The sequence below is a fragment of the Vespa mandarinia genome, chromosome 16, assembly GCF_050613455.1.
Source record: "Vespa mandarinia isolate Hongniang chromosome 16, ASM5061345v1, whole genome shotgun sequence".
Classification (NCBI taxonomy): domain Eukaryota; kingdom Metazoa; phylum Arthropoda; class Insecta; order Hymenoptera; family Vespidae; genus Vespa; species Vespa mandarinia.
In genome coordinates, this window is record NC_140825.1 from 1,260,001 (window position 1) to 1,284,740 (window position 24,740).

At 28.6% G+C, this 24,740-nt stretch overlaps 1 protein-coding gene across 7 annotated transcripts in view; it reads left to right on the forward strand.

Annotated features, from left to right (window-relative positions):
• The window catches only part of LOC118442147 (myelin regulatory factor), a 38,989-nt gene that overhangs the window by 10,989 nt on the left and 3,260 nt on the right, over positions 1-24,740 (forward strand). For 4 of the 7 annotated variants that reach the window (XM_085661942.1, XM_085661943.1, XM_085661938.1 and 1 more), the window contains exons 2-13: positions 17,751-17,844; positions 20,470-20,685; positions 20,840-20,931; positions 21,049-21,362; positions 21,533-21,796; positions 21,956-22,134; positions 22,430-22,646; positions 22,852-23,031; positions 23,151-23,480; positions 23,617-23,876; positions 23,990-24,340; positions 24,435-24,606. In XM_085661942.1, the coding sequence (XP_085518068.1) occupies positions 17,751-17,844; positions 20,470-20,685; positions 20,840-20,931; positions 21,049-21,362; positions 21,533-21,796; positions 21,956-22,134; positions 22,430-22,646; positions 22,852-23,031; positions 23,151-23,480; positions 23,617-23,876; positions 23,990-24,340; positions 24,435-24,606 (2,669 nt within the window). The remainder of the gene's footprint in view (positions 1-17,750; positions 17,845-20,469; positions 20,686-20,839; positions 20,932-21,048; positions 21,363-21,532; positions 21,797-21,955; positions 22,135-22,429; positions 22,647-22,851; positions 23,032-23,150; positions 23,481-23,616; positions 23,877-23,989; positions 24,341-24,434; positions 24,607-24,740) is intronic. The other 3 variants (XM_085661940.1, XM_035867394.2, XM_085661941.1) reach the window with 3 other exon arrangements.

The following is a 24,740-nucleotide window of genomic DNA, read 5'->3' on the forward strand; positions in this document are numbered from 1 at the left end:
TGCACAATCTTAGAACGGTATGATGGCTATGTTTTGTGTCAGAGACACGAAAATCGTTAGCGGTATCTATTATCCCGGATAATTCCGTCATTGTTCTGGGCATCAATTGCCCTAATGACGCCAGTATGTCATTGTGAAATGAATTGATGGACGGTAATCTAATTACACATTTTTTTCCCGTCTCTTTGTCTCTCTCTTTCTCTCTCTCTCTTTCTAATTGAATTCTTCGAAAGATCTTTAGAAGAACAAAAATACACATTTAAAAGATAATGAAACAAAACGATGATATTTTTAAATCAATCGGAGAGCATACTTAATCATGATTTTTTCTTTTTTATGACTTGCAAATAAATTGCGCATTAATGCACGAGCGATCTAACTGCACTTCTTTTTTTTTTTTTTGTTTACATCGTGTCCGATGGAATTCTTCGAAAGATATTTGAAAGAAAAAAGTATTTGAAAGGTATTAGAACAAAAAAAAAAAGATCATGTGTTTGTAGATCCAATCGGGAAACATGCTTAATCGTATTCCTCTTTTTTCTTTTTTTCTTTTTCATTTTTATCACTTTAAAACAAACTATGAAACGAGTTGACTATGACGATCTAATTGTGCTCTCGCATTGTACTTGGATTTAATTCTCTTCTCGAAGGATTAAAAAAAAATATTAGAAAAATATTAGTAAAGAAAAAAGGAAAATGATTACAGTCATAGATCGAATGGCGAGCATAATCGTGTGTGTTTTTTTTTTTTTTTTTTTTTTTTTTTTTTTTTTATCACTTTACGATAAACAACGAAACAAATTGACGCGTGGCAATTTAATTGCGATTTTTGCCATGTGTCCGATCGAGTTCTTCGAAGGATCTTAAAAAAAAAAATAAGAGAAAAAGGAAAGAGAAAAAGAAAAGATGAAAAATAATATTTGAAAAATATTAGAAAAAAAGAAAAAATAAAGAAGAAAAGATCAATTAATAAGAAAAAAAGATCAATTTAATTGCGATTTTTGCCATGTGTCCGATCGAGTTCTTCGAAGGATCTTAAAAAAAAAAAATAAGAGAAAAAGGAAAAAGAAAAAGAAAAGATGAAAAATAATATTTGAAAAATATTAGAAAAAATAAAGAAAAAAAGATCATGCTCGTAGATATCTCCGAGTGAATTTTTTTCTGATGGAAGATCTTTTAAAAGGTGTTAGAAAAATATTAGAAAGGATAAAAAAATGTAGGACGATATCATGATCGTAAAACGATCGGAAACATAATAGTATTTTCTATGACGTGAAAACGAACGTGTTCGTTTGGATACTTCATATATAAATGACGAAGAGAGAAAGAGCAATCTCAGACAGATAGACAGATAAATAGATAGATAGATAGATGAAGAGATAGATCGATAGATAGATAAATAAATAGAGGGAGAGAGTAACACACATATTATCTAACTAATATTTGTACTAATACGATGTCAAGCTGGTAAGAATTAACGATCTCTTCCTATCATTCTAACAGTTGAAACGTGCCAACAACGGGTTTACTACGACGGCTGTTCTAGATTTTCATTGGAGATTGTTTGCGATGTAAGAGTGAGAGAGAGAGAGAGAGAGAGAGAGAGAGAGAGAGAGAAAGAGAGAAAGAGAGAGAGAGAGAGAGAGAGGATGTGTGGACTACTTTGAGACTCGCGAGTCGTGTCCCGTGTTCGTTCGTGCATTGAGACGTTCCGCATGTAAAACGCAGCTAACATTTTTTTTCTCCTTTTGTAATTTTTTGTTTCGCATTTTTTCTCATCTTTTTTCAATTGTTTTTGTATTTTAATATCGACCATTTTCTTTATTCTCCTATAAATCATTTTCTTACTAGATCATTGTAAACAATGAAATCTTTAATGATTATAATATACAAAAAAACTTTAACTATATATATACAATATATATATATATATATATATATATATATATATATATATATATATACATAATTGATATGTGATAAAGTGTGTATACTATCTCTAACTCTTTATCTTTCTCTCTCTCTCTCTCTTTCATTTCATTATTCTCCCACGCCATGGAAAACTAGTATTGGAAGTAGGTTGAAAGAATTAAAAGTGTGTTCTAAGATCGTGCATACGTTTATTTAAACATCGCCGCGAACCGCTTACGTCTTTTGCATCGTCGTAATTTCACGTCTCGATGAACATCCTCGAAAATGACAAGTCCGAGTTTATGGAATGACGTAGTAATATCCGCTCGTAAATGTGGCCATTTTAACGAACATTTCTTTATTTCGTGTTCGAAGAATCGAGGAAAAAAAAAAGGAAGAAAAGAAGAAATAACAAGAAGAATAAGAATAAGAAGAAGAAGAAGAATAAGAAGAAAAATAAATATAAGAAATAAATGTATAATGTATAGATACTATTTTGCGACATCGTAGTAAAGTTATGCTCTCCGTTACGAAAAAGATATTATTATAAAAACTTCGGTAATATTATCCTGTACGATTTTATTGTGGTCAAATTAAGAAAGAGGAAGAGAGAGAGAGAAAGAGAGAGAGAGAAAGAGAGAGAGAGAGAGAGAGAGAGAGAGAGAGAGAAATATTTCATCACGAAACATTTAGAAAATTATTTATTACTTTTCTAGATAATTCGTGTGAACAAAAATGTTATGTTTTTTTTCCACTTTTGCATTCTAATCATTGAGCAATCGTTCGACAAAGACTAATGTTAAACATCAATTTTACCTGTTGTACATTTTTATTTTTATTTTTTATTTCTTTTTTTTTCTTTCTTTTTTCTTTTTTCTTTTTTTTGCTGTTTTTATTATCACTTTTTATTTCTCTATTTTTTTTTTTTTTGGTATTTGTTTCCATTTCTCTTATATTCTTTCTTTTTTCCCTTTTTTCTTCTTTTTCTTTTCTTTGTCACAGATAGTCATTCATTTTCAATACATATTTCTCGTAAATCATGATTACGTTGTTGTCAAGAACTTGGAACACGTGTCACTGACACAATGATTATGAAAACTTATTATTATTTGTGATTTGTACAATGTTTTGCATGTTAGAAATGTCGTAAAGCACGTGTTCATAATATTTTCTATCTATTTATATGTAGGTATATATATATATATATATATTATATATATATAGATATAGATATAATCAACACATAGAGCAAGAGAGAGAAAGAGAGAAAGAGAGAAAGAGAGAGTGAGAGAGAGAGAAAGAGAGAGAGAGAGAGAGAGAGAGAGAGAGAGAGAGAAATAAGTAAGTACTTTAATGTGTGAGCGGAAGTATTTAATGAAAACGTTTCCGCGTAGAAAATATTTCCTATATACGTATGATTCTAAACGAACGTCAAACAAATGTAATATTTTTTTTTTGTTCATATCCATCGAAAAAGAAAAGAAAAAGAGATACGATTACAGTAATCGACCTTACATTTATATTTAATGGCCAGATATACATATATATATGTATTTGTATCATCGTCACACAGTGACGCAACTACTATGTATAGTGAAAGCCGATAAATTCCAGGATGTAAAGTTCAAAACTATCAGTGTGGGAATCGGATGACTTTTCTGCCGAATCATTTATTATATTACCTTTGTCGTATATACTTTATATATATATATATATATATATATATATATATAAGTATATATATATATATATATACTTTATTTTTCTATTGACTTATTAGATTGATATTAAATAAACGATTAGAAAAAATCGATGTGAAAAATATTCAAATATTTATTTCTATTACATTAAATGTAATATGATTCGAATAGATTCGATTCTAATTCGATATGAAAAGATTAACTTTGTTGGAAATTAACGATGTATTAAAATGGCCGATTCGAATAGGGATAGAAAAGTTGGAAAGGGTGGCTATTATAAAAGAAAGATGGCTTCCAGTGTTCCTCTTGATGTTCCGATGTCGTGCTTCTTCTTCAAGTCACGCTATCATTGTGTCTCCTCTCCTTTTACTTCATTCCTATTCGATTCTACATTTGAAACATATTCAATACATATATAAATAGATATACGTACATACAGATATACTAACTATTGAGTTTCTTCGATCTTTCTATACGTCGTGCATAAACACACACACACATACACACACACACATATGTATATACAGAGGGTTACTATTTTCTGCACATATCTATGTATGTATATATAGGTTCGTATAGCAACATTAGACGTATTATCATATTTATAGCTTTAGTAGTATAATATTTATGCTCATAGATAGGCACGTCACGAATGAATGATGTGTGGATGAGTATAAGTACGCAAACAAACGCGAAATTTCTTTCAAAAAGGGACAGGTGAAATGTCGTGAAGAAAAAAACTTTGGAATATTTCGTTCGTAGTTCTAGAAGTATTCTTCTCTCTCTCTCTCTCTCTCTCTCTCTCTCTCTCTCTCTCTTTCCCTCTCTTTCTCTATCTACGATTGTATATATGTATATGGTAATATCGTTCTAAATATGTTCGAATGAAAATCGTGAGAATAAAAAGTTAGAAACTTATTGTCAAGTTCTTATCTGATATCGTCTCTCATATAAAAAAAAAAAAAAAAAAAAAAAAAAAAAAAAAACTTTTTGAGTAGTATCGATAATCAAAAATCATTCCGCGATCTAATTGCGATCCTTCTTATGTAGATGTATTATGAATACTGATTAAATAGAATATACAAGTGGTTAATATACATTCTCACGAAGCATGCCATATCATTTAGTATCTCACGATTGACCGATTTCTAGTCTACAATATACATATAAATATATATATATATATATATATATATATATATATATATATACATATATATATATATAGCTATCGAATCCATTCAATTACGTACACTCTAACAAGCCAGGTGAAAGGTGTACAGGTGTGGCAAACATAACACAATTCACAATGCACAATTGTAAAACGTTAAATAATTCTCATTTCCCAAAGTTGCAATTAAAAGCGTTAATATAACATTATCGTTCGATCATTTATTATAACATAATCAATTTTTGTTCTTTCTTAAATTATTTTTAATTATAAATAATATATATATATATATATTTACTTGGACTTTTTTTCATCGATAAAAATAATTTAAATACACTATTTTGTTTTATTTATAATTCAAATTATTATTACGATAAAAAGCACGAGAATAAAAATTACATACGTACGTGAAACGATGTCAGAGTCCAATTAAAGTAGTATTAATGTAAGATATGGCCCATTATAATGTATTTTCAAACATAATTTTAATTCGAAGAAATCGAAGAAAATACTTTTTAATTAACATATACCAATTTTGATTATTCTTAAAATATTATAATTAAATTATTATTTTGATAAATAATCCGAGATAAAAATTTAGTTTACTTAAAATGACGTCTATCATTTACCTACTTACGATAGCATATATTACGTTATTTGCGTGTATATATTTATACACATCTATATTTATTTATATGCGACTAAATTTAATATATATATATATATATATATATATATATAAATATATATATATGTATATCAAGGCACGATTTTACGATTTTTCAAAGTTTTCAGTAACTCCGATAGGACGAGAAAGAATGCAAAAGCGTAACGAGCGTTCGAGAAATATGGTTTATATGCGTGCATGCACTTGCAGGTACGTCGCGTTCTATGATCGTGCCACTGACGTTAACAACGACGTTAATAACGCCAATAATTCATTGTGCACGAGCAAAGCCGTGTCGTCGTTCCGGTCATAACTTGGAAATTCCAGTCGTAAAAAAAAAGAAAAAAAAAAGAAAAAAAAAAAAAAGAAAAAAATATATTCTTTTCTCTTTGCTCGGGAATTCTTTTTGTTTATAAGATTTTTTATCGATCTTACGTGACAATCTCTTTGTTTACGATTATGTTTTAATAATAATGATTACTTTTATTTATTTATTTATTTATTTAATTTTTACTTATTTAAATTTAGAACGTACCGTAAGAGCTTATTTCTTTTTTTCTTCCTTTTTTTTTCTTTTTTTTTTTTTTATCTATAGACGGGTTAATAATATTTTGATTATTGTTCAAGATATGGAATAACGTACGATCACATCATGTAAAAGATGATGGTTTAATGACCGTGATAATTTGCTCGTGACTTGGTTAATCCGAAGTGACCCGAGGTCACGGCTTTAAGGCTTTGCGCTTGAGTCCGCGTAAGTGATCAAACACGCTTGACTTTCTAGACATAAACGTTCATCGGGTCAACTAATTAGTGTGGGTCGCCAGAGACCTCGGATCTTTTAACAAGCGTTGGAGAATAAATCATATAAACTATATCTAAAGAATTATGTACAGGGTGGACCGAAAGTTCTTAGGTGGACCAAAACTTTTTAGATGATTTTCAAAATCAATATTAATTTTTTCTTAAGATCTGTTTGGTTTAACCAAACTTTCTTTCTTTTTTTCTTTTTTTTTTTTTTCTTTTTTTTTTTTTGATATATTGTAAAATTACAAGTTTGACTGTCAATTCAAAATTCAAGTTCAAACTTCAAGGAAGAGTTATCGATTTTTAAAATCACTTAGAAACTTACAGTTCACCTAAAAAATTTTTATCCATTTTTACCCATATAATACGATAAGTAACAGTCGACTAAAAGAATTGTATTAAAAAGAAAAAGTAAAAAAAATTCATATAATTTGATTTATATTAATTGACTTAATCTTATACGTAATTGTATTTAAAGAAGATGAAGAAGAAGAAGAAGAAGAAGAAAAAAAAAAGAAAAAGAAGAAGAAAATATGATATAAAATTTTAACTCGTGTTATTAACGTGTTTGATTGAATTCATTCATCTGGCATGTAGGAATGTCAACGTTGAACGCATTGCACAACATTTTTTCTTCTTTTTCCTTTTTTTTCCCCCTCCTTTCTTTATGTTCTATACAACGATCAATGCAGTGAATGCAGTTGCGGAATATACGGATAATGGAAGGCTTGATCAACGGTTACTCACCGTTTATTATCATAATTTGTGGACTTCGTATGCAAGTATTATATATCTTCTTTATAAAAAAAAATAAAAATATATATATATTAATATGATTATACTATAAATTTAACTATCTATTTAAACTTATTATCATAATTAAATAAATAATTATATATTAAATAATAACAATTAAATATATATATATATAAACATAAACAATATTTTATAATTTTCACTTACTTATATAATTTTTAGAAAGATACGAAGAAAAATTTCATCATAAAAATTTAATCAATATATCCTCATTTCTGTTCTTTAATTTAATCAAATTAATTATGAAATAATAAAAATATGAAATAATATTTTTATGTTATGAAATAATAAGAAATAAAAAAAAAAAAAAAAAAAACAAAGAAAGAAAGAAAAAAGAAGATACACGAATAAATGAAATAATTTATTCGACATAGAAATTCCTTTTCTCCTTCTTCTTCTTCTTTTTTCTTCCTTTCTTTTTATATGATTTTTTCGTTCGAAAAAATGTGTGACTGGGAATTTATTTGATGGTACATCATGTGTGACGATAATGTAAGCAGAGAGAGGGGGAAGGTGGTTTCGATAGAACACACGGTTACTTAATGCGTGACGATTACATGCACTCGTGAACACGCACGCGACGAACGGTATCGGGGGTTGGTTTTGTACGTCCGACGGTCTGACGGACCGCCGGACAGCAGGTGGTTGCTAAAAGAATTCTGATGGAATAATTGGCAAAACCCGTTAAAGCACATCGTGTTTATTTTTCTTTCTCTCTCTCTCTCTCTCTCTCTCTCTCTTTTTTTCTCTCTTTCTCCCTTTTTCTCTATTTTCGTGTTGCGTATAATATCATTAGATAATTTCACGTGTTACATCATTTCCGTATTTCGTATTTCATATATTTAATCGATATCATTGATTAGAGTCATACGATTTAATATTCTAAATAACATTGTAATATGTTTTGTCTTTAGGTATAATGTTTAATAGAAAAAAAAAAAGAAGAAAAAAGAAAGAAAACAAAAAGATAAAAAATCTAAGTAACAGTAATGAATATCATAGTGAATATGATTAATGATAAGATTGTAACAAAGTTTTGTTTAGGTATGATGATTAGAAGAAAAAAAAAAAAAAAAAAGAAAAAACTTAACGTTACTTCGGTGAATATCGTATAACATTGTGACAAGTTCCAAGTAGGTATAACAATTAGAGAGAGAAAGAAAGAGAGAGAGAGAGAGAGAGAGAGAGAGAGAGAGAGAGAGAGAGACAGACAGACAGACAGAGAAATAAAAAACAAAAAAAAAAAGAAGAAATGATCGAGAAAATAGATCGGAAGAGATAATTTTAATAAGAAATTATCGGGAAAGTTCTAAAGATATTTTATTTTAGCCATGATTATTTTTTTTCGAAAAGTAGGTCTCTCATTCCTTTCACAAGTTTTATTTTATATACTCTTCTTCAAATCATTTCTATATTATTTATGGCGAATGAATGTTAGGTATGTTTTTTTCCATAATTTTTTTTCTTTTCCTTTCTTTTTTTTCTTTTCAAACGACTCAGACTCGTTCGTTTTTAAAATGATTAAAATTTATTGCGATAAATTTTTATTTGTTTCCTCTGTATTTTTTTTTTTTTAAATCCTCTTATTTCCGGATTTCAAATATTGCATGGAGTCGATATTCTCGATGTATTATCGTTTTGTTAGAAAAAGAAGATTAGAAATAAACATTAAATTGAGAGATCATTATTATAGGTATCGTTATAAACTCGAAACAATGATTGACACGGTTCGCTTAGGTTTGCTTTTTGTAGTATGAAATAAATGTAAAATTTTTTTTGTTTTGAGATAAATAGAGATCATAGAAGGAGCATTGTCATAGTACGAAAAAAAAAGTTCGCAAATTTTTCGCAGTAATTATTTTATGCCGATGACAAAAGTGTTCTTACGCGAATTGAGAAAATTATAGTAACGTTAATAATCTGTCTATATCTATCTATTTATCTTTTATTTAAGCATTATTCGCACAACGTTAATACATAAAAATGAACGAACGAATTGTCTTCCTCTCTCGCGTCAATCAAACCCTACCACAGAGTTCCGGGATTAATAAGCAAATTAGATATATCTAAGCTTTGAATTTATTCGTGAATCTCGTGTCGTCGACTTATTTTCCCTCGGGGGAACTAATGGATAAGTATAAATGTCAGGCCATTTGCAAAAAAGAAGCCTAATTGGTAATCGATGTCGCATGCTTTATTTCTTGACATTCTTACTACGAATCCTTACGATTGAAACAACTTAAATTATTATTACCAATTCTAACTACGTTACTTTTTATCGATCATAACAATTCATCATATATACGTGATATAACAAAACTTTCGAATCTTTTTAATTTTACAATTTGAAAAGGAGAGAAAAAACAAATATAAAAATAATCAAATAATAATAATTAACCAAAAACGTCTTGATAATATCGTTCAATGGTTTGTACGAATGTGCTTGTAATTTTTTATACGTAGCGAAAAAAAGAAGAAGAAGAAAAAAGAAAAGAAGATAAAATAAAAAAGAGGAGAAAAAAAGATGAAAAACAAATCAGTCTTTCCTTTCATAGACTTTTATTATCGAGATTATTGTTTACTCGGAACTGTTTTTGTATGGGGATGAAGAGAAAAAAAAAATTATAAAAGGGTAAAGGAAGGAGAAAAAGAAAGTGCAAAAGAAAATAGAATAGGCTTATAAGAAAATGTCAATTCACGATGCACATCGATGGAAGAAGAAGAGAGTCGAAGTCGAGTCGTTCGTAATCCACCCTCCATGACTTAGAGCTTTAAGCACCGCCCTGTAAGCGGAGGGCAAATCCCCCACTATATTCCACAAGTATGGAGGATCGGAGCTACCCCCTCGAAAGCTGCAACTCCCCCACCAGAAGGCTAGAGGGACACGAACAACCCGCTATCCACGAATCATAACGGATAACTCTCATACGATAGTTTCTTCATGGAACTACACTTTTTCTTTATCTACATTTATTCTCATTAATTATTATATTATATAATAATTTTTACAAATTATTGCTGTTTGTTTGTTTGTTTTTTTTGTTTTTTTTTTTTTCATTACTTTCCCCCGGTCCAACCCCTCTCAACTTTCTCTCGAGTGCTTTATTTATCTACGAAAGAGGACAAAAATTGCGAACGGTGTAAAAAAAAAAAGAAAGACAAAAAGATAAGATTCATATGTATGTGTGAAAAAAAAGTATGACATTCTAATGGCGTAACATTGATAATAAATATATTTCGTCAACGGGTAAATGTTAAAAGTGACTATGTAGCGATCAAGTGACATTTTAGTGATCTGTTTCTATAAGGGTGAAATAAAATTCTCGGGATGGAATTTTCATGGGCGTTACAGCATCAATCCTCGGATCCTGTACAAACGGGACGAGGACATAATAGTGATCATCACGATGACACTGTGGTTTTGAATCAAGTTTCGGCTCGTAGATTACTCAACGTTACTGGTAAATTTTAACAATCTTTTTTTTAATTTTACAAGGAAATGAAGAAAAATAAAAAAAATAAAAAAACAAAAAGAGAGAAAAAAAATAAACATCGATATAAATCAATAATATAAATATCCTTATCAAATTGAATTATAAGATTATCATTCTCAGTAATATAATATCTATTTAATTTAATTAATAAAGTAATTATCTTTATGAATGATCCATACGAAATGAAATCAATATGAAATTGTTGACAGATTTTAATAACAGTATTGACAATTGATCATCTTGAATATCGAATTGTCATTCAGATTATATGTTTGGTGTTGCGTGATGCCGGTTTTAACACCTGACGTTAGGCGACGAAGGCGGTACTTCATTCCGTCCCCCTCTACGATAGAGTAGGCTAATTACCGTGGAGAAAAAAGAAAAGAAAAAAAAAAAGGAAAGAAAAAATGCAGTAGCATGAACCTTGAACACCCCTAATCGTTTAGCTCGTAATAAGAAGCAAAAATGTATTGGACAGCTGCATGTGGCGTGGCCCCTGTTTTTTCGAGTCTTGCGATCGAGTTAGATAGACTCTCTGTTCTATACACGATTAACTTCCTCCGTTTAAGTTGCCCTTCTCTTCCGGTTTGAAATACTATGATACTACACCCCCTCCCGATGCATGTTCCGCATAATTTACCTTTCGAATATTTCAATATTTTCTAACATTAACGTTTATTTTATATTTTTGTATACTCGATACTGTTAGATCTATCGAAAATTTCCAATTCACATTTACTAAATAAATATTAATATTTATTATATATATATATATATTAAAAAAAGATTGTTTAAATAAAATAAACAAAACTTTTTTGTGTAATACAAACTATTAAAAAAATGTATTTAAAAGTTTTATACACTTATTAGATAAATATCAACAAATATTAATATTTATTTAATATTAATTTAAACATAATATTTAAATATTTCTAAATAAAAAGAAAAATTTTAGGAAATCAAATAATTGACAATAAAAAAAAAATATATATATATATATATATATAAATATAATTCTTTAAAAATAAAATAGACCAAACTTTTGTACATAAATCCATATTTTCCAAGGTCAAAAGAAACATTTTATCGATCTCGTTGCTACTGCAAAACGATCGATAAACATAATAAATCCGTAATAAAAATGTAGACGATATCAGAAGATAATTAATCACAGAATCGATCATATCTTAAGTTACAATCGTTTTAGAAATAACGTTCCCTCGAATATTGAACGAAAGCGAGTCAATTTTCTCGAAGGACTCCTTAGATTATTCTTACCTATATATACATACATACATACACTTTATATATATATATATATATATATATATATATATATATTTATATATATATGTAATTCATTTCTATTCTATTTGCTTTACAGGTGAAAGTAGACGAAGGAAGTTTTATATATATATATATATATATATATATATATATATAATACTAGGTATATATATATACCTATCTGTCTATGTAACTTTTTTTTCGCCCATCGTTTGGTATTCTATCGGCCGAAGCTATAAGCTTATTATTCTTAACGATTGTTTCCTTTACGATTGGATGCACCGATACTCTCGAGAATTGAAATTTCGATCATTTTCACGGTTTATATAGAATAAAAAACAAAAAAAGAAAGAAAGAAAGAAAGAAAAAAAGCAACAACATAACTATAATAAGATCGATCCTCTCAAGTGAAAGTCAACAAGTTATTTTCTATAAATTTCTGAATTTAACGTTTTTATATTAGATACTCGTAGTACCTCTATATAATAAATAATATGACACGTTTATGTCAACTATAATTTATCAATTATTTCCGCGATACGCTTTATTTTAACTTGAAACACTTTAACTCTCTCTTTCTCTCTCATCGGTCATTCATTTTCTAATTGTAAGTTTATCGGGCATACGATTAAACTCGAACACGTTAGAAAAATTATTTTGATGGATCGAACCAATTTGTATGAGTCGAGTAGTTTGAACTCGAATAAAGTCGCGAGAGGTCGAGTTAATCGATATCGTTCAATTCGTATCAGAACAAACTATAGTTATATCGTTAATCGATCGATTATTATATCTTGTTACAAAGATAATGTAGTATTTAATTATACAAAAATTATTTCGATCTCGATGAAGAACGATTCCGAGTGTTCTGCGCTTTAAATCAAAAAAAAGAAAAAATAAAAAAATAAAAAAAATAAAAAAGAAAAAAGAATAAAAAAAAAAGAAAAGAAAAAACTGAAAAGGATAAAAAGAAGAAAAGGGAAAACAAACAATAGTTTAAAAGAGAAAAATGTATCACTCATGAAATAATATATAATTAGTCATTTGATTTAATGAACGATCTTTCAAACTTTTTTCCTCTCTCTCCGTCTATCTTTCTCTCTCTCTTTCTCTCTCTCTCTCTCTCTCTCTTTTTCTCCTTCTTCCTCTCTCTTTTTTTTTTCGTCAGCTCGTTAACAACTTCCTTTTGGCTTTGTTCTTAATGACTACGTCATATTATTACGCAAAAAGACAGAAACTCGGTGAAACTCATCGTCAAAGACACGCGTACACCGTGGAAAATATTACCTTCCTTGACTTTACTCTACGTGTGGGAAAGTTTTAAGAAAGATCTACATATATCTTACATTCACGTTTTACAAATTATAGAGAAAGAGAGAGAGAGAGAGAGAGAGAGAGAGAGAGAGAAAAGGAGAGAAAAAGAAAGAGATATAAAGTTATTGTTATATAGAAGAACTCCACTATATATGTGGACTGCGAGAGAGAGAGAGAGAGAGTGAGAGATTGCAATGCATACATGTATTTGCAATCTTTAATATTTTTTTTTTTTTCTTCGAAACAAGCGCATTATACGAGATAAAATTTGAATATTATATTTCGATTAAAAAAAACAAAAAAATAAATCTTTTACAAAAATCCAATATCTGTTTATGAACACACATATGTTCTAGATATTATACAGGTAGATATCTAAAGATATTTATTATATTCAAATAGAAAAATGTTATATAAAAATATACTGATGTATGTTTATAAAAATATATACGTTTTAGATATATATATATATATATATATATATATATATCGAAATGTAAGATATTCAGATTCAAAGCATATTCGAAGCATCAAGCTAGAATAGTGTTTGGTCGATACTTTACCGGTAACTTGGTTGGCAACGGCCCAACCTTTGCAACGACTCACCCTTTAAATTTCATCTCTTACCTTATTATCTTGCAAACGTGCAATGCTGAGAGAATGATTAAAAAAAGAAAAAAGAAGAGAGAAAAAAAATGGAATAAAAAGTTTTACAAAATTCTACAAATATCTAAGTAAAGTTTAGACATTATTAACGTTAGTACTATCGAACACTGTTTCTAATACATCTGTTAATTTGACGAATACTTGAAAGAAAATGCATTATATCATATAATTTTTACAATAATTAATAAGTAAAGAAAGACATCGTTTAGAATTGACATTACTCTAATAATTGTGCTTTCGGTAATCATAAAAAAAAAAAAAAAGAAAAAGAAAAAAAAATGGGAATCTCTAAAAATTCGTTTCATAGCTTCAGTGTTAAATATTGTATACATAAGTATGTATATACATAACTTCCGTATTCGTAATGTCTAAAGACTATAAAAAACACTCAACTGAACTATTGAAAGAATAATCATATGTTACACCAATACCAATCGTAAATAGATTCTCAGTATTGCCTCAAAGGCCATTTGAAAAATATTCGACTTTTATTATTTTATTTTTTTCCACTGTTTTTTTTTCTCTTTTTTTAATGCATAAATTTCATTTTTATGGTAAATATATATATATATATATACAATTTCCTTATTAGTAATTTCTAAAGATTATGAAAGAGTCTTATATTAATCGAGAACTTTAAAAAAACAATCATTCATTATACAGCAATAATGATTACAAATTCATTATATCGAATAGGTATATGTAATCACGTGGACTTTGGATATATATATGTATATATATATATATATATACATGTATATATATATATATATACACCCACACACACACATATATATATATATATATATATATATATATATATATATACATATTTTTCTTCACCTTCTACGAATGTCCGGGATTTTCCGGCAAAGTATAGATTGACATAGAGGATAAGATTAAATGAGAAGACATGAGAAACCATGTGTTTACATATTGGAAAATCTTATTTTCACGTGAGCTAGTAGAAAATAAACGATAACGTGTTAGCTCTAATGTCGAATGTCTTTGTAGTCGTAACTCGTAAAACAGGATATTCGATAAGTAAATCTTTTCACTTATAGTCGTTCGATAGAATTCAATTTGCTTTTTCTTTTTTTCTTTTTTTCTTTTTTTTTTTTCCTTTTCTTTCTCACGTAAACGCAATGTAAAAAGATACGTTTAACATTGATGGACCAATTATCCGATTATAGAAAGAATTAGAAAGAGTAAAAGAGAGAGAGAGAGGTAGAGAGAGAGAGAGAGAGATACAAACGATTCCTTAGAAAAATAACATTAGTATCGTATTTTAACTATAGACTAGATCGGAAGTTCTTAAGTTGGCTAACGATACCTTGCCGATTGAAAAAGTTAATTAGATAGCTTATTAGATTGCACAACTAAAAGATCAGAAACTTTTGATCCAATCATTTATGTATATACAATATTTATGTATGATAAAACGAAATGAATCGATAAAAAGTAACATTAACGAGATTTAAGTCCCTTCGAACGGATAATTTCTTTCTTATTTTTTTTCTTTTTGTTTTGTTTTTTTTCTCCAAGGCTAGTTCTTTTCTTTTTTCTTTTCTTTTCTTTTTTTTTTTTTTGTTTTATTTCTTTCTTTACGTAGATCGTAAAATTACAAGTTATTCTTGCAAGACTCCAAAAAAGTGATAGCACTTGAAGGAATGTAGTGCTTGAAAAGAATACTTGATTTCTTTCTTTCTTTTTTTTTTTTTTCCTTTTTTTTCTTTTCTTCTTCTTTTTCTTTGAAATCATCCAAGAACTTTCGTAATATCCTATTTAATATTTAATATCCTCATTTAATCGATTCCTTTTATTTACTTTTTTTTTCCGATCAATCATCTTTTTTTTTTCTTTTTGTTTTTTTTTCAAAGAACAAATTTCTTCAATTGAAATCTTTTTATAATATAAGAGAGATACGCCTGTTTTATATTCATTCTTGCATTCACAATTGGTTCTTTCAATTGCCAACTAAGTTAATGTTTATTCGCATCGATTAAATGTAAAATGTTGATGTTTACAAGCTTACAAATGTCATTGGAACGTGGGATGACGTTTTTCTTTATTCGATTAGAAACGATAACGTTAGCATGTATCGATAGTAGTAATACATATATGTATGTATATATATATATATATGTATATATGTGTGTGTGTATGTATATGTACATAATGCTTGTTATAAAAGATGATGATTCTAACGGAGTCTTAAAGGCGCCTTTACGTTTGGTTAATCCTATATAACTATATATGACTGAGACCGGAAGCATCGAGTTATGACACTTGAGTTGGAGTATTAAATGCTTTTAAGAATATCCAAGATATGTGTGTCATTTTATTTATATTTATATATATATATATGTATATATATATGTACATGCATCTTGATCTCTTTGTTAGATGTCAAAGAAAGAAAGAATGGGAGAAAAGAAAGAGAGATAGAAGTAAAGAGAGAGAGAGAGAGAGAGAGAGAGAGAGAGAGAGAGAGAGAGAGAGAGAGAGATAACAATGAAGTATCATAGAAATAAAATAGTCAATATTTATGTTGATATATATATATATATATATATTTTTTTTATATTATAATATAATAAAAGAAGGAATAGGGGAGAAAGGGGTAAAGTTTTCAGGCTATTATAAAAATTGACTATTTTTGTTTTCAAACTTTTTAGACTCTTTTTTTTTTCTTTTTTTCTTTTTTTTTTCCTTTTGAAATTATCAAATCACTACGAGTGTGCGCATAGACATAGCTCGTAAAACCACGGGCCTTAAACCACGAAGCATGAAATCGTTTCGAAAATGCCTGATCGATTTACCAAAAAAAAAAAAAAAAAAAAAAAAAACGAAAAAAAATCACCTAAGAACATTTGGCACGTTCTGAAGTGTATTACTGAATCTGAAATTCCTTAAAACTTTACTCTGAATTTATCGTCGAAAGAAAATCAGTATTCCGCAAGTATCAACACTATACTGTTCACTCGAGCATGATATCGTCTTCGAAACTCAATAGTCCGAGAAATCACTTCTCTTCGAACCAATAAATCTCTCTCTCTCTCTTTCTCTCTCTCTCTGTCTTTCTCTCTTTTTCTACTTTCTCGTTTTGTTTCTTACATCAAGACTGAATAACTATATATTTCTCTAGAATCTGTTTAGTCTCGAACGAATTATCAAAACGATAGAGAACATGATTTTACATATATTCGACGCTTTCTCGATTATGTTGTCGAAAATCAATCAATAAGGTAATCGATCGATTGTTGTTAAAAAAAAAAAAAACAGTTAGACTTTTAAAAAGATACATATATCTCGTGTCTTGCATTTTCTCGTTAATACGAATATCATTCTTATCATGTAACTGCATTCTCATTCTTGTTAAATTCTATTATTCTCTTTTAATTATGAATTAAGTATCATAAAATTATGAATATAGATTTTATTATATTGCTATTGTACTTCGATTTTTTTTTCCATTATAAATTGCTTTGTTTTTTAATTTATCTAGAAGAAAAATAAAAAGAAAACAAAATAAAAACGAATGTCTAAAATAATAATTCGAGAAAAGGAATTGTGCGGTATTTCTGCTGACAAAAAAATTCTTTCTTTTTTTTTTTTTTTTGTTTTTTTTCTTTCTTTTTTTGTAATAGAAAGTCAATCTTTCGTATATCCCATTGTCGCAATCACGAATCAAATGTTATTATAAGTTAGCTTGATAAAGATAAATAAATCTCGTTAATAATATTGTTCATAAATTTAATACGATTTTTAAAAGAAGGGAGAATAAGAAATTTTTTATAAACGTAAAAAAACACGTCCTGCAATTCTTCCAAAATATATTATCTAATACGAAGTACGAATTTTTTATTTGTTGTTTCTTGTTTTTTTTTTTTTTTTTCTTTTTGATCTTTTTTTAGGTCGAGGCGACTTCGTTGGAGGAATTGACAACGAAGCCTTTGACTTTTCGCAGTTGGAGGATTTCATTAACAGCGACAGCGAACAACCAGCAACGTGAGTTCTTTCTTATTTTTTTTTTTTTTTGTTTTGTTTTGTTTTATTTTATATTGGATTTCGTAAACGTTTGATTTTTATATTTCGAAAGAAATTCGATGTCCGTGCGTGACTGAACGTGTGCTTGTGCGTAAGTAAATGATTGTTTTTCTTTTTTTCTTTCCTTTTTTTTTCTTTTTTTTTTTTTTCTTTTTTAAAGAAGCAACTGATTTTATAAAGGCTCCTCTTAATACCATCTCTCAGATTAACGAGTGAATTTAACTTCGGTGGGAAGCCATCGTTAACGCCTACGTCCCGCGTGTACGAGCACGTGTACAATGTGCGTTGCAACTCGACGAGAGCAAGGCTATTGTGTTTTGTCTCAAAATACATATATATATATATACGTATATAAATACATATGTTTTATAAGAGGGCCATTTGAAAAGGTTCGCGATTGTTTTTCTTTCTTTTCCTTTTTTTTTTCTTTTTTTATTATTATTTTCTATTTTTTTCTAATTGCATTATTCACTTTAAACGGTACCTTTCTAAGAATAAGAAATTTATAAACACATAAAAAATTTATAATAATACAATAAAATGTACTTGTGTAATATCGAATTTATAATGTAACGAAGAGAATTGTAATATATTTAAAGAAAAAAAAAAAAAATAATAATATTCATATGATATTACAATTTATTCTGATTTATATCTCGTTTACTTTTGCGATTAGTGTGTAAATTAAAAATGAAAGAAAAAGAAAGAAAGTAGTATACTACAAATGTTGATTAAAAAAACAAAAAAAAAAAACAAACAAAAATAAACAAAAAAGAAAAAGAGAAAGGAGGGAATGAAAAGAGAAAGATATGTCAACGGCAACAATTGTCAATAGTAATTGATATCACTCAATGATGAAAAATTCAAATACAATATTCTCTCATTATTTGAAGAGACGAGCACGCGTTTCCTGTCGTCGACATACGCGTATCACGTTAAATCTCTAAATTGAACGGTCTCGACACGATCCATACGATTATATATATATACATATACATATACATATATATATATGTTATGTATATATATATATATATATATATATATATATATATATATCATTGCTATTCCATAGCACGTGCCACAATTTATCATCAAATTTTAGATATTGCAAGTAGAATGATCGAAGGGACATCCGAAGATCTATAAAAGATCAAAATTTTTTTTTTCTTTTCTTTCTTTTGATTGATTGATTTATTTATTATTATTTTTTTGCTTTTTCTTTCTTTCTTTCCCTCAGTATTTCTTGTCTCGTAAATGCGCTTTCATCGAAATAAATTTGAATTCGCATACTACAGATAAAGATAGAAAGCATTGCGCGGATTGTGGCTCGTTTGTTAACATATAAACTCTTCTACAGACAGATACATTTATATCGAGCAGACAGATATCGTGTAGTAACGATCGCAGAGAAGTGTAATGATATAATGACAGTGACAGACTGGATGGAATTGATGGAATCACTGCATGCTGAGTTAGGCTTGGTAATCCACTATATGTGTTGTGTGCTTCTAACATTATAAAAGCTTCCAACAATGTCTGTTACGTCCGACACAATATGTTACTTTCGAATATATTCTACGAAAATATTTAGAGAAAAAGAAAAAGACAGAAAAAAAGAAAAAACAAAGAAAACGACTCTAATAAAATTAGCAATATCGATATAGTCGTATGGATCTTTAATGCAAGTGCAAATAAAATGCAACGGAATTTAACGGATTCTAATCAATGTACGATCAATCAAACTGTATTTGTAGTATTTAAAAAAAAAAAAAAAGAAACAAAAAGAAAGAAATAGTTCGTATATGAATTAGTAAATCGTTACAATAAATACATACCTTTATTCCAAGTGCAATAAAATGTGAAAAAAAATTCAAAGATTTTATTTCAAGGAATATGAATAGTATTACGGGAATTATATAAAATAAGTAAAAATAAAAAAGAAAAATATTATGACTTTAATAAGAATAAAATTGAATACGAAGTAAGTTTTAAAATGTATGTGTTTTATATTTACAAATCGAAAAGAAAAGAAAATAAGAAAAAAAGAGAAAAAAAAGACCCCAAATCGTGAGCTTCGATTGAACGTCAACCGGTATTTCGTCTTTTAATGAGGCAAACGATAACGATATCTTGTGTTTTATAAATTCTGCATGCCCATTGCACCGTTCACATACATATACCAATGTGTATACATATTGCATTTAATTTATGAAAACCATAGAATAAATTATTCCTTTCGTTTTAAGTAGACTCTCTAATTACATTATCATGTAAAGTAAATTTTTTAAAAAGTCTAGAAAAGTCAAGAATAGAGAATAATAATGGATGTTAAAAATACGTCCATTTTATCTCTGTGTGTATGTGTGTATGTATGTATGTGTGTGTGTGTGTATTTATGTATATATAGTAGTATACTAGTAGTATACCATTTTTTGTTTATCTAAAAAAAATAATAAAAATTATTATATTCAAATATTATTAAATTATTATATTTAGATATTCTACTACTAATTTACTATGTTTTGTTTATCTAAGAAATAATAAAAATAATACCGACTTGTTGTTGTTGTTTATTATATACAGATATTTCGCGGACACTCTCGCGGCAGAAGAAAACGGGAGTGGAACGACGAGTCATGGCGATCGAGTTGAAGCAACGGGTAGTCAGCAAACACCACAACGTTTACCTTCACCGATCGCTCACAATCATGCTGTGTCGAACGCATGTTCTTCTGGTACCACCACTACCACCGTCCCAACCGGTACCGCCTACAAAGATCCACAATCGTACGTTCATCCGTAAGTCCGCAGGAACATTGATTATCTTCAATGCATCACCATATATATTTTCTTAATTAATATATCGTTGTTCTTTTTTTCTTTTCCTTTTCTCTTTTTTTTCTTTTTTTTTTCTTTTTTTTTTTCTTTTTTTTTTAATTATGATATATGCCAGACATCCGTTGCCAGAAAGTCCACCGGACAGTGGAAGCGAGCCACCATATTCTCCGCCTGGACACCATGATCCCCAACACGTTCACTCGCCACGTAAGATTCTTATCTATAAACTTTTTTTTTTTTTTTATTTAATTATTACAATTATAATAATAATTATTATTGTTATTATTAAGAGATATTTTTATATGAAAGCTTATCGTATTTCAGATCAAAAGGCGGCTTTACAAGAAATACTTTTACATCACCAAGGTAATACATCCAATTATCCAGGCAATTTGTTACCATCTTCACCAAGAACATTGGCCACATCTACTGACCCCTTATTGTTGACACATCCGGTCTTAACTCCTCATCTTACATCAGGAACAACGAATTTATCGACTCAACAACAAATTGCACCAACCTTAGTACCGTTGTCGCACGAACATGGTAACGATGGTATTAACACGTTATACTCGTCTCTTCAGTCAGCACCTAAAAAGAGAAAACTTAGTCAGGATGGGCTTGTTCATGTCAAACAGGTAAATTCCTATCTCATAGTATACTGTGTGTGCGTTCCTATGTGCGTGCACGCGTGTCTTTCTATGTTTCCATTTTTTTTTTCTTTTTTTTTTTAATTTATTTTCATATTCATTCAATGAATGTTCATTTTCAATTACATTTTGCACTCTTCGTATGGTCTTTGCATAAGGAGCCGGAACTTGGTACGGTGGAACATAGTTGCAGCAGTAGCAGTGCTGTTCTCGATGGTGATGAAGTTGCTGATAGTAATTACATTGATCCAAGTTATCAATGCATACGATTTCATCCCTTTCAACAAACTTCTTGGCACGTACTTTGTGATCATAATCTTAAAGAACTTCCTGTACCGCATTACAGAGTCGATGCGGATAAAGGATTTAATTTTAGTAATTCTGACGATGCTTTTGTTTGCCAAAAGAAGAATCATTTTCAGGTATGAATATCGAATATTTAAATACATGTATTTATATACATATATATATATATATATATATATATGTATATATATATATATATATGTATATAAATACATGTATATATATGTTCATTGATTCTGTTCAATGTTGATCGTTTCTATTATTATTCGTTTTAGATCACTTGTCATGCACAATTACAAGGCGAAGCTGTATTCGTACGAACTGGTGAAGGATTGAAGAAGATAAATAGCTTTCAATTACATTTTTATGGTGTTAAAGTCGAATCGCCGACGCAAACTATCAGAGTAGAACAAAGTCAAAGCGACAGAAGTAAGAAACCCTTTCATCCTGTTACGTGAGTATAATAAATTAAATTAAATCAATTACGAAATAATACGAGATGTGCGTTCAAGTATTAAGATATTTTAATTTTTATCTTAAGAATTATAATAGTCAGATCGAAAAGTAGAAACCACTGGTCTTGTTTTTACAGGCGTAGTCATGCCTGTATATATATATATATGTAGGTAAATATTTTTTACGAAAAATTTAAAAAAAAAAAACTTAACGATTTGGATGCACGTTCTCGTACGTTTAATGTAACGTGTTTTTTCTTATAAATTGCATTTTTCTATATTACACTAAAATAGCGTTGTTTCCAGGGTGGATTTAGGCGGCGAACGTGTTACGAAAGTAACAGTCGGCCGCTTACATTTTAGTGAAACAACGAGTAATAATATGCGTAAAAAAGGAAAACCAAATCCAGATCAAAGATATTTTCATTTGGTTGTTGGTCTTCATGCTCATACAGCAGACCAAGCCAGTTATCAAGTCGTTGCACATGCATCGGAAAGAATAATCGTTAGGGTAAGATTCATTATTATTAATAAAAATCATTATTGATTTTATTTATATATCTTTTCCATTATTTTCTTTTTCTTTCCTTCTCTTTCTGTTTCATTATTACTATTGTTATTACTTTTGTTTTCTTTTTTCTTTTTTTATTTTTTTTTTATTTTTTTTTATTTTTTTTGAATAAATATAACATATTAAAGGACAGAACGTTCTATAGAACCAGCAACATTTTGTACAGGCAAGTAATCCAGGACAATTTGAATCTGAGGGTAGTGGTGTCGGAGCTGAAGGAGGATGGCAAAGAGGTGCTGCACCTGATAGCGTTTATCATGCTGGCCGAGTTGGTATTAATACGGATAGACCGGACGAGGCTCTTGTAATTCATGGGAATATGAAGGTAATTTTCCAATAGATCATTGTGCATATAATAATATAATAGTAAAATACTTATACATTTTATATATATATATATATATATATATATATATATATATATATATATATACATTCGTACAGGTTACTGGTCATATAGTTCAACCAAGTGATGCAAGAGCTAAACAAAATGTTCAAGAAGTGGATACACGTGAACAATTGAGAAATGTACAACAGCTTCGTGTTGTAAGATATCGATATGCTCCAGAATTTGCCTTGCATTCAGGTTTGGGAATAAAACCACAAGAAGATACCGGTGTTATAGCTCAAGAAGTACAACAAATTTTACCGGAAGCTGTACTTCCGGCCGGCGATATTGTTCTTCCAAATGGTCAAAGAATTGAAAATTTTTTGGTCGTCAATAAAGAACGAATATTCATGGAAAATGTAGGAGCCGTGAAAGAACTTTGTAAAGTATGTCCTTACATTTCCATCATTTTCTTACATTCCTTTTTTTCTTTTTTTTTTTTTCTTTTACATTATATTTCATTTTATTCAATTTATTTTTTAAAGAATATAATTTGATTTAAATATATTTGATTTTGCACAGGTAACAGATAGTTTGGAAACTAGAATAGATCAACTAGAAAGAATAAACAAACGCCTTGCTAAATTAAAAAGAGGCGACAGTCTTAAAAGTTCCGTCAGTACGGTATCTAGCATATCGAGTAATAAATACTCATCGCCTACTAATAACAAATCGTCTATCCTTGGAAAAACAAAAAGGATTGAAAGAGAGGACGAACTTTTATGCAGTAATAAATTTATACAAATTATTATCGTTATACTTATATTGATCATGGCATTTTGGTAATTATTGTTATTACTTTTTTTTTTTTTTATACATATATGTATATATACATGCATATATATTTCAAGTCATTTAATAATATATAAACTTATGATTATTACGTATTTTTTAGTCTCGTTGCAATGGCAACATTATATTTTCTGGAATATCAGAAACGTAGTAGCCTCGAATGGTCTACAATGGCAAGTAAAGATATGCTGGCAGTGAAACCTGTTCATCCAGCAATGTTATCAACAACTCCAACATACGATCCTAGATTAAATTCTTTATTACATAGTACAATATCTTCTTTATATACAAAACACGGTCCGTATACGAGAGGTTTAGACGGTGGATTATCCTTAAAAAGTAATTCATTAACAACACAAACGCCTAATACGAAACAACAATTATATTCGCAAGAAATAACTTCGTGGTATCCGATAAATCATTCGGGTCCACAACCAAAGCTCGATAAAAATAAGTATGTTAAATTGTATATGTTTAATATATACATATATATATATATTAATTAATATAAATTAAATATAAATTAATAAGATAAATAATAATTATAGCGAATTTCCTGGGAATTGGTTGAGTAAAAACGGTGCAGGTGCCATTCCTAGTAATGTAGACGAAAATGATCAAGGAACAGACGTTGATGCAATATCAAATAAAGATCCGATTCCTTTAGGAAGACCAATTGATTGTCCTGCACATTTTAGTGAACTCGAAAGTCCATGTCAGGTAGGTATTAACGTTGTAAATAATATTTAATTGCATGTGTTTATGTAAAATTACAAAAATATATGTTGCTATAAAATGCATTTCATATATATATATATATATATATATATATATATATATATATATATATATAT